Genomic DNA, 11,608 nt, shown 5'->3' on the forward strand with positions numbered 1-11,608 from the left:
GTTTTGATAACCATTGACGGGAGGGTGTCCTGCCGATGTCAGAAGCCAAAGGTGCATCACTTACCATGCTCCCATGTCATCGCGGCTTGTTCTGTATCTGGGTTAGATGCTGCGTCATATGTTTCTCAATATTTCACAAAAGAAGCCGCAGCACAGACTTGGTGTCATGAGATATACGGCATCAGTATTCTAGGCCCATTCACTCAAAAAAATCCCCATCCAATTCTCATCCCTGATGCAGCTACGAAGCGGGGCATAGGCCGACGGCAGACACATCGTATCCGGAACGGGATGGACGAGGCCGAGGCTGGAAAGAAGAAAAAACATTGCAACTTGTGTGGAGCGGACGGTCACACTTACAAGAAGTGCCCACAGCTTTCAGTACCCAAAGCTGCTGCCGAGGCTGGACCTTCCGGGAATCCGACGGATGGATCGGCTCCACCTACAAGAATTCGCCGCATCTAGTTGTGCATTTATTTATGTGTACGAAATTAAGTATATTGTGTATGTACTATGCCTAAATGTCTTGTTTAACTAGTTGGCAGTGCGTATTTCTATAGCATTTGGTTGTAATGAATGTAACATTTAATGTAATATCTTATGTGGTATCTTGTTTAACATTATATTTATATTTTGTTCATTGTATCAAATTGGTTAGCCCCAAATGCTTGGACACATGGTTTGTCGCCACCTATAGCACAAGCCACCACATAATGTGACACATAGAAGATAGCTAAATGAGTACACATCCATGATACTGAAGAATCCAAATTATTTCAATACAATTTGCTTCACAATCTAGACCGATGAACAATATATGTTACACATTATTTCATGAAATCATCTAGGTATTCACGCACAGGGGGAGGAACATCATCTCTTGGAGGCCATGGTTTGGGGGGCATGAAGTCATCTAAGTCGTGATCCCAGTTAACAGAACTTGGTGCTGGAGGTGGTGCAGTTTGACTTGACGAACCTCTTGACTTTCCCTTTCTCTCTTTTATGGTTCTACTTTCATGTACAGGGGGAGGAACATCAGGTGTTCGAGGCCATGATTTGGGGGGCATGAAGTCATCCATATCGTCATCCCAGTTAACACAACTAGGTGCTCGAGGTGGTGCAGCACGACTTGACGAACCTCCGGTCACGTGTTCTTGCGGAGGCCGAGAACTATGACCCGAAGATCTTTTCCACCTCCTTCGTCTAGTTTGCGGCATAACTCCACCGAAGATACATACCAATTTTTTGAAATTTGGTATCGATTTGTTAATCAACTCCGTGTCCTCGGGGTAATCCTAGCATATAATTACACAATAATTTTACTATTTCGTAAATATGGATTACAAATAACGGACGTGATTAGAACTGAATAAGAGTTACCTTAATGTGCATCTCATACACCTCTGGCCGCATCCATATCTTACAAGTAGTTTGTAAGAATCCAATAACATGTTGATGATTCGCTAGTTCACATACCCTCATGTATATCTTCCTACGTTCTAGCAGGTATTCCTTTAAATCTTGCATTGTAATACCTCGAAACAATGTCAAATATTTAAACTCAACTAATTTGGACAACACCATCTCTATCGTACCATCCGCTAATGGATCCAACTTCTTACTAATTACAAGACGTGTCATGATCTCAAGAAATATACTGGATTTTTCTTTGGTCCATGAAAATCCAACAGAATTGGAGGCAGACATTGCCTTATGCTACAATAACAGTAAGGTACTGCCATTCTAAGTTTACTATTCTATATTTCACTATCCAAAAACTAAATCTATTCTAATTCATGATTATTTTAGAAACAAGTCTATAATAGTTGAGAAATATTGTTTACCTGCGGTTCGGATCCAAAATCCGGCAGGGTTTCGCCGGTGGAATTACCTCACTCACCCTCCCTCTTCCCTCTCTGGATCTCGTGGGCAGAAAATGAGGGCGCAGGGGGAATAGGCGGAGTTTTATATTAGTGGAGGGAGCCTGCCGCCCTTCTGCCGGGCGGCAGGGGGCGGCAGGCTCCCTCCACGGACCTCTGCGCAATTTTTTTTATTTACATATAGGTCCCTGCCGCCCACCTGCCGGGCGGTAGGGGTATAGAACTGTAAAACCTAAAACCAAAAATATATTTCTGTAAATTTTTTTTTTGAAAAATGCAAAAATAAAAAAGACGCGAGAGAGGACTCGGCGTGCTTAATGGCCCATGTGAGGCTGTACCTGTAACGGGCTGAATTCAGAAAACCAATGCAAAACTTACTAGCAAGCCCACGCAGGACCTCGTCATGGGCTTCTTTTCAGAAAGAAAGAAAAAGTCGTCGTGGGCAGTTCGGCCCGTCCTTCTCGCCCAGAACTTTCGACGGTGAGCCGCCGCCTTCTCTCCTCCGTCGTCCTCCCCGGCCGCCTCCCAGCCCCTCCCCTTCCTCCGACTACGTCATGGAGAGCGCCGCCCCGAACCCTTCCGCCGCGGCCGCCGCCGCGGCGGGGAACGGCGTCCAAGCGTCGGGGGCCGGCGGGGAGCGGCCCGAGGACGCGTCCAAGCAGAACCTGGCGCAGGTGACCAGCTCGATCCAGAAGACGTTGGGCCTGCTCCACCAGCTCAACCTCACCGTCTCCTCCTTCAACTCCGCCTCCCAGCTCCCCCTCCTCCAGCGCCTGTGAGTCCTCCGAGGTCGCCCTATCCGGTTCCGCTTCGTCCTCTGCCTCTTTTTGGCGCGCACTTCTGTGTGGGATGTGGTTGTTAGGGTTTGCGTTGCCGTTGACCGCTGCGTGCGCCGTGCCTCAGGAACGCGCTCGTGGCTGAGCTCGACACGATGCAGAAGCTCGCCGAGGGGTGCGACATCCAGGTGCCCATGGAGGTCGTCAAGTGAGCTCCATGATTTCTTATCTTCACCCACCCTCCGACCCGATTTCGTTCTTGACTTGCACTATGGTTCTGACTTGTACTGTGATTATGAATCTTTTGTGTTCTGTTAGTTTGATCGACGACGGGAAGAACCCCGACGAGTTTACAAGGGATGTGCTCAACAGCTGCATCGCCAAGAACCAGATCACCAAGGGCAAGACTGACGCTTTCAAGGTATGGTTGCATTGCATCGCTTCAATCATTGCAGAGATTGGTTAGCACGGGCATATATGATAGCTTCTCAGCTGCTATGTAGAACTAATTATGACTGGTTAACACGGACAAACATGCGAGTTTTTCAACTGCTCTGTAAAATAATTTGAATGAGTACACATTGACATGTGACATATATAACTATGTACTAGGAATTATAGACGGGCGGAGCCACGTTGTGAGTTCTGGGTGTGGCCGCACCTAGAAAAAATCGATAATCCCTTATCATTTTTAAATTTTCACCATATTTTGTTGAATATTATAGATATGTTATGAAGTGGCACACACCCTCTGTTCTTCTCTAGCTCCGCCCCTGATTATAGATACACACTGGCTGGTCTTGTCATCTGGCTTTCTCAACAAATGATGATTCTGCACCTTGGTGTTGTTTTGCACAAGTTATAACTTTGTTTGAGACGATCCCATACCATGGTTTCTTGTGATATACATCACTAGAATTGCCAAAGTATTTTTTCCCTGTCCTTGGAATCTAGTTTATGTTTCATACTTGCATTTGTATAAGAAGATACAAAGTGTGAATTGAAGGGAATGTGGATATGTGTATCTTTGTCTTAGATTTAAGCAGCACACGGGCTATATTGTTCATAGATTGACATTAGAACTACTGATTTTTGCACTGCTGAAATTTGTTATGTTTACAGTCTGTCATCTGCCTTCCCTAAAAAAGAAGAAGAAACCTGGTCAAGCCATTATCATTTTTTACAACTTTTCCCAGCCCTTTTCATTACTTTCTATAATCTTTTATAATTAAAATTAGGTGAAACAGCACCAAACTCTTCTGTAGTACTTTTCATACAGATAACTAGCACTGTGTTATCTTGTTTATTCAGTTGGTGATTCAGATTTCTGAGTGGCTATTTTGAAGTTGGAATAGTAGATAGGAAATTCTTTATGTGACGCTTGTATATCATCTGTGCAAGGGATGTATGGCGGCAAGGTCCTGGTTTTTTTATCCATATGGTTATCAGTGTTACACACAGTTAGAAATTGATCATAAAATTTCTCATTCTCAGTGATCAAATGGGAGCCATTTTATGTGAACGCTGCATTATCTATAATTAATTTGCAATTCATACTGCATTTTATTTTAAAAAAATATGAACTTACTTCATTGAAAGTTGGTATGTTTCAGAGCCTACGGAAGCATCTTCTTGAGGAGCTTGAACAAGCTTTCCCTGAGGACATAGAACAATACAGGGAGATACGTGCTTCTTCTGCTGCTGTAAGTGGAAACACAATTGTCCTTATCTGATACCCATATGGCATCGAAGCTAATATGAACTTTGCTATTTGTGAACCTGATAAGATTGGCCTATCCTTAACAAATGACATTTATAGTTTGGTTTAGGGACGAGATTAACCAATATATACACCTTTAACTATAAGCTGCTTATTTAAAATCTATTATTGCTATTAAAGTGTTTATTTAATCTAACTTACACCAAAATTTATTCTCTATATTCATCTTCCATTTTGTAAATTTACATGTTCTGGCTTTTTCCTTATCAGTTCAAATATTCAATATTATCCTAAACACTAAACGGTAAACAGTCGGTCACCTGCCGTTTAGCCCATTGTTCGAGCAAAACGGGTGTTTCAACAGGCAAAACAGCCATTTAAACGGTCAAAACAACCGATTAAACGAAAACGGTGTACTACTGTGTAACGTTTAAACAGTGTTGAAACGTGCTAAACGACCGTTTAGGCGAACAGTGCAAATATTTGATTGCATATCTTTGTTGTAGGCTAGGCAATACCTAGCTCTTATTCAGGGTTAGTTGTTTGCTTAGGCAGGCTAGGCGGGGGTGGTTGGCTCCTAGTGCCTAGCCACACCAACTAGGACTAGGAGGCCACCTTTTAGAATAGTGCTGTTAGAGATTCAAGGGACAATTAAATGGCATAATTACTTTGGAACTGTACAACTTTAAGATTAGATCATCTAGTGTCACTATCAACTGGCCTTGATTTTCTCTGCATCCTGCCTGTGGCAGGTTCTGGCAAGTACTGCACCGATCCTGCCCAGGCAGACCTTTTTCTTTATCCTAAATGTTCATAAACCCATAACTCAGACGGACCAGGTGGTCTAGAGCTGTTTCATGAAACAGCAGGAACTGAGAGTTACATTTGCCCCTATTCGTTTTCAACTATTTAGCAACTGGTAACAAAGAAAGGTGAAAAGTAATTGGTTTCTGTGAGAAATATGTAGGTTTCACAAAATCCCGCTCCTTGTTAGGTTTCCAGTAACCAAGTTTTCGACAGAGTTTTTTCAGTGACTACGCATGCCTAGGCGAGGCAGCACCCCTCTAGGCGAGCGCGGAATGCCGCCTTGTTGAACACTAATTTTCACACATTGCTAGTGGTATGAATAAGCCAACATTTGTATCTTGTTGCATTAATTTTGTAATTTTTCAATTTTTATGCAGGAGGCGAAGCGGTTGGCTCAGTCCCAGAGCACTTTGCCCAACGGAGATGTCAAAGTGAAAGCTGAACACTGAGAGAAGGATACACCTGCAGAAGGGCGAGTTTATTACCTGTTTTTAGTTTGGAGATGGCTTTGTTAACCAGAAACATGCATGTCTTTCTAAGCAATCGCCCTTCATTTGATTGATCAGTGAATCTGTACATATTGTAATAACATGTGTGGCCCAATATATTCAATTTAACCAATAACTGACATCAATTACTTGATGCTGCATTGTCATAGCTTGCTCATTAGGTGTTTCTCTAGGCACGATATCTCAAGAAAAATGTGAAGCAGGACAGTGGGGCAAGTAGCTACCTATGTTTTGGTTTATAAGTAGCTAGCTATGTTTTGGTTTATCTGAAGGTTTTTAAGCACTACCTACCTACCATCTGATCTAGGGTTGCAGGTGTGCCGCATACTTCATTACTGTCACGATATAATGCATGTGATTGACAATAAAATAATGTATTGAATTCATTAACTATTCATGGGCCTGTGGATACTTCTTTGTACTCCATTCACTTGCTAATCCAGTTGGTGGCTGCCCCTAGATTCATTCCATCAGTCTATGCCCTAATACTACACTAGAGTTAAATTTATCTTAGCGATGAGCTTGCTTTGGCGTGTGTAGGGGGCTAGGGGCCCTTGTCTTGTTGCCACGTTTCGGAGTCGTCGCAGTGTTAGCGCATGCGATTGGCCGTCGGCGTGTCCATATATGAACACGTACGGCTGTGATGCGAAAAAAAAAGTATAGGCACACTTGGGCTAAGGATATGTACCAGAGACGAACACATGATTAACCAATCGATCCACCTCATGGATGGCAGAATGGGTAGTTGCAGCTGTGGAGATTGGGACTGGGACTGGGACGGGGGGGGGGGGGGGGGGTTATTCATCGTGTGCGCGGCTGCCAGTCGACGCGTCGTAGAAGAATAGCTCCGCCCTGTTCATCTTCCTCCCCGAGCCAGGGGAGGGTGAAGTGGCCGGCGAGCCAGATGAGAGGGAGGTGTGGGGGAGTGGCCGGCGAGGGGTGGGAGGTGGGCGGGGCGGCCGCCGGCGAGGTTGCCGGCTGCCGGGGTGGCGGCGGGAGGCGGCGTAGCTTATTATTTTGGGTTGTCGGGGGGCTCGGCGGCGGCGGAGGCGGTTCGGCCGTCGGAGGGCGCGGCGGCGCGGGAGCGCCGCCGGCCGGCCGGGGCCGGACCTCCGGTGGGCGGTGCCGGCGGCGGGGGCGAAGAGAAGACGGCGCGGCGGCGGGCTCGGTTAGCGTGGCGGCGGTGGAGGGCGGCGGAGGCCGCCGGAGCCGGGGGCGGCGGCGGGGGCGTAGCTCGCTTATGCGATTGGATGGGTTCCAATCACAGAAAGCGATAAATAGACGCCCCCGGGTGTGTGTGTGTGTGGGGGGAGCGATATGTGCCCTGGTTAATACAACAAATTGATTAGGAGGTCCGGTGGGGAAAATATATTTATGTAGGTGCCGCCGATCTGAATCCGTTGCTGCAGGTGGGTCCGCACAACTGTTCTTCTTCCTCCGACTCACGATGGTGATGGCCACTAGAGTTTTTGTGTGTGTGTGTCGGGGGGGGGGGTAGACGAGGGAAAGGGGTTGGTATGGAAAACCGTTAGTGGTGGTGGGTTGCAGGAAACGGCGGTCGGCGGCGAGGATGCCACCAACCAGGTGGCAGCTTGATAATTGGTGGGTCAGAAATTGAACGGGAAACTCGGGTCGGAGGTGATTACCGACAGAGGCGCCGTAGCTAGTGCCGGCGGTCCCTCTCAGCCGCACCCAACCACCCACCTCACCCTCTCTCTCGCGCACGACTCCCCCCTCTCTAGGGGTGTTAATTGGTGATGCACTTCCAATCCTTTTTAGTTCAAAATTTTTGATCTTAATTTAAAAAATTAGTACAAAATTTTGAACTAAAAAGAGTTGGAAGTGCACATAAAAATCACCAATTAACACCCCTACCCCTCTCCAACCCTATTGGTCCATTCACGGCGCCCCCGCTCCCTTCCCTTCCTCTCCCTCCCTCCTCACTCTTCCAGCCTTCACCGTGGCGTGGCGCTGCTCACTCCAGCTCTCGAGGCGCAGCGCTGGTACAACTGTTCAATCTGGCACAGGGGCATAATTGATATGGTGATTGTTTTTCATTGAACAAACAATAGAGCTACATGATTCGTTAACGCATACAAACCGAGCGCGAAACCTTGAGGTAATCAGATTGACATTGATGTGGCAGTGGTTCTTCTAACCGCAGTCTCTACTTGACAGGACAACTAGAACATAAGCAGATATATCTTTTGGTTCACTCTAACATCTCAAAATATGTAATAGCATTCTCCTCGTTATCCTGGTAGATTTTGTGTATGTCTCTTGTTTCATGGATATTATATCTAGATTTCTCCTTGACCTAGCAGTGCACTATATATACCCAAGGATTTTATGCGATGCATGCATGAACCTTTGAGGCATGAAATCTAGGTCTGGGGGCATCTTTAATTTCATATCAAATGAATTGCAGCTTATTAACTGCCAACAAACCTGGACGGCTCCTAAGAAGGAACAAGTGACCGCATCGCCCGAAATTCCACCCGCAGTTCGATCTCCCATCATGTGGCTGCGGTTATCTGGAGTTAATCTACATGGACGGCTGCCCTGGCTACGTCTAAAACATTCTACATCAGTAATGCATCTCCCCTTACCCCTATATCCGAAACCACTTGAGTTACATCTCAGGTCACAATCATAAATCGCAGTACGGTAATGCTAGCAATCTGGCGTCCGATGGATTGGACGCCTCTCCCCACCTTCACCTCTATCTAATTCCATTTCTCTTCCACTGAGGATGCTAGCCGGAGCTTGGGGGCGGGGCGTGCCCTTCACAGGCGGCGAGCCCTCCACGGGCGGCGCCGAATCCGGCGGCGAGCCCTCCACGACGGTGGTGGTAGAGCCGGCAGCGAGCCCTCCACGGTGGCGAGCAGCACGCAAGGGGCGGCCGCGGCAGTCGAGGCCAGCGGCGCCCTCCGCAGCAGCGGGGCGCCCAAGGCCGGCGGCGCGCAGCACGCAACGGCGGCACAGGAGCTCGGCGGCAGCCGAGTCGCAATCCTCTGTTTTTCTAGGTTTGTCGCATATTGCAAGTATATGTTTCACATGTTTCAAATGTCCAAGAATAATGTTGCAAGTGTTTTATATGGATATTTCAAAAAGTAGATCTGGATGTTGCAATATTGCACGTGTTTCACACACATGTTGCAAGTGTTTTATCTTGATATTGCATTTTCATCGAGAGAATTAGAATGTTACATGCAACATGAACGAATGTTGCGGCGGGTTTTTTTCTTTTCATTGATGGATGGATAATAATTTTTTTCAACATGTTTTGATGTTGCAAATACTGATTTTTGATGTTGCATATGTGAGTTTTTCTATGTTTCAGACGTTGATTTTGAATGTTGCATGTACCGTTTGATGGGAGATATTTCCATTGGACGTCCAGGCGCTAGCAAACCCGATTTCAGTATAGCTGCTTCATAGGAGAAAATAGGTCAATGGTAGATAGCCCCGGACTCCGACTTCCGAAGGATAGCCCCCGAATGAGCCTGTGGTTCACAGTTGAAAGGGTGAACATTGGGCCGCAAATATGCAGTCACAGGTTGCCGATGATCAAACTACTGTTATTTTGTTTCAGTACGACTTTTAAAAACTGAATATAGATTCGTATCAGGAACATGTTAGTGAGCTTGTCATAGGTGTCTTGCCCGGTTGCCCCCAAGTCTCAATAAACATGTGCTAGGTCGCGTCGAAGCTTTAGCAGAATGTCCGCGCCATCACCCATCTCTTTAATAGTACTTATCGTAATTGTTTCAACCTAGATCATACATCAATATGAAAACAGAGTAGGTTGTCACCAATTTGGTGTTTGAAGTGGGCCCACAGAAGGGAGAAAGACAAACTAAGGCTTCTCCTGAGGATAGTTGTAAGCAGATCCCATTCACATTGGTACGGAGAAAAATGCAGAGCATCTCAACAACGACGTGCATACTAGACTGTGTTATAATTAATATACCCCTCACACAATTAGGACAAATTTCTTAGTTCAAAATCCCTCTTACTAACTGGAATAAAAGAATTAGTAGATCTGTTCTGCCCAAAATGGGAATGGGTGCTAGGGTTATGAACTTATAATCATGGAATCTGACTTGATCATCAGATTCATTCCATACTGGACCAGACCGTGCACATTCTTATTATGAGAAGGGGTCAGGTCCTACAAAAAGCACAAATTTGAAGCTTGTTTGGGGCAATGTCTACCGTGAACTATAAGTGATGAACACCTAAGGCCCTATATTACTCGTGCGATTGAGGTGGGTTTGGATGTATTAGGCCCTTCACAATGTTGGCTTTGAGTGAAGATAGAAAATGAGAGAGAGTGTTTGGGTGCAGCTAGTGATGCCTAAGCTTGAAAATATGGGAGCGGTGAATGTTCTGACATCGCTGCTTGTTAATAAAATACTGATTGTATAAAAGAGATTGGATGGGAGGAGAGAGAACCTGATGTGCAGCCTGAAAGCATCTAGGCCCCTAATTCGAGTTTTGGTAATTAATGACAATGGTTTGTGGATTAATGATTTCATTTGAGATAATAAGCATAGGTTGATCCACGGTTGAAAAGGGTTTGATTGTGATCGTATGGAGTTTTGGAGATGATGTGCAAAGCTCGGTCTCAAGGCAAAGGTATCAAATAGGGCTTTTGCATTTTTACCGGTCATAAGGCGATTAGTAGATGAGAAATGGCCGAATTTGTTGGATAGATAGCCGTACTATCAAGAGGGGTCGTGTACTCGTGCTTGACGGGTCTTTAGTGCCATTTTGCTCAAAATGTCTAGATGCATGCATAAGGGCTAACGACATTTTAAAAAGTTTGAAAAAGATCTAAAGTTTGAGACCTGACTGCCTAAGGGCGGACAGTCCGCACCTGGGGCGCGGACGGTCCGCCGTACAATTTGAATTTGTACCAGAGAGACTATTTGCCTCTGGTGGGGCTGAAAAATGAAGGGCGGACGGTCCGCTCCTCTAACTAAAATTGTACCAGAGACATGAGTCGTCTCTGGTGGAAAAGAGAGTTGAACGGCGGACGGTCCGCCCCTATGGTGCGGACGGTCAGCCGCTCATTTAAAGTTTTGTACCAGAGACGTTGCATCTCTGGTTGGGCTGACGGCTTGAACGGCGGACAGTCCGCCCCTGGGGCGCGGACGGTCCGCCGGTCATTTAACTTTTGTACTAGAGATGTTTTTTTCGTCTCTGGTGGGTCATAATCTATAACCGCGGCCAGTCTGCCCCTGGGGCACGGACGGTCCGCCAGGGCTCCGACGGCTAGTTCTGACACACAATCATTGCACTCTGACTCACTGGTTTATAACGGCGGACGGTCCGGTTTTTTAACCGCGGGCAGTCCGTGATTACGCAAAAAAGAGTGTAACGGCTAGTTTTTGAGGGGATGTCTATATATACCCAATGCCTGGCCATTGGGAGGCTCTCTTGGCCATTTGGACTACATTGTTGACACATTAGAGCTGAGCCATCCCTCTCTCACTCATTCTTGCTTAGTGATTGCATCTTTGAGAGTGTGAGAGCATCCTAGTGCTTTGCATCTAGAGTTTGAGCTTTGTGGCACTAGGAAAACTTCAAGCAAGCGTCATTGACTTGTTACTCTTGGGAGTTGCCGCTCCCTAGACGGCTTGGAGAAGTGGATTTCGTGGAGCACCTCCAAGGAGATTGTTGAGGAGCCCCTATTTCGGTTGTGAGAGGTCTTGTGCTCACCTCACCGGAGTGGTGAAGAGCAACTCTAGTGGAATTGAGGTGTGGAGCGGTTCCTTGATTCAAGCCGTCTCAAGATCAAGATATTCTTGATAGAGGAGCGGTTGATTCTTGGAATCCACCTCAACATGGATTAGGGGTGACCGGCAAGTCATCGACACCGCGGGATAAATTCTTGTATCAAGCTCGGTT

At 46.3% G+C, this 11,608-nt stretch overlaps 1 protein-coding gene across 1 annotated transcript; it reads left to right on the plus strand.

The window, feature by feature from the left end:
- The first annotated feature begins 2,315 nt into the window (after positions 1-2,315).
- Positions 2,316-5,849, plus strand: LOC120661329 (mediator of RNA polymerase II transcription subunit 10b-like). Its single transcript, XM_039940152.1, has 5 exons — positions 2,316-2,655; positions 2,784-2,864; positions 2,975-3,077; positions 4,270-4,359; positions 5,561-5,849. The coding sequence occupies exons 1-5, from the start codon at positions 2,435-2,437 to the stop codon at positions 5,630-5,632; spliced, it is 567 nt and encodes a 188-aa protein (XP_039796086.1). The 5' UTR covers positions 2,316-2,434; the 3' UTR covers positions 5,633-5,849.
- Positions 5,850-11,608: the final 5,759 nt, after the last annotated feature.

The sequence above is a fragment of the Panicum virgatum genome, chromosome 2N, assembly GCF_016808335.1.
Source record: "Panicum virgatum strain AP13 chromosome 2N, P.virgatum_v5, whole genome shotgun sequence".
Classification (NCBI taxonomy): domain Eukaryota; kingdom Viridiplantae; phylum Streptophyta; class Magnoliopsida; order Poales; family Poaceae; genus Panicum; species Panicum virgatum.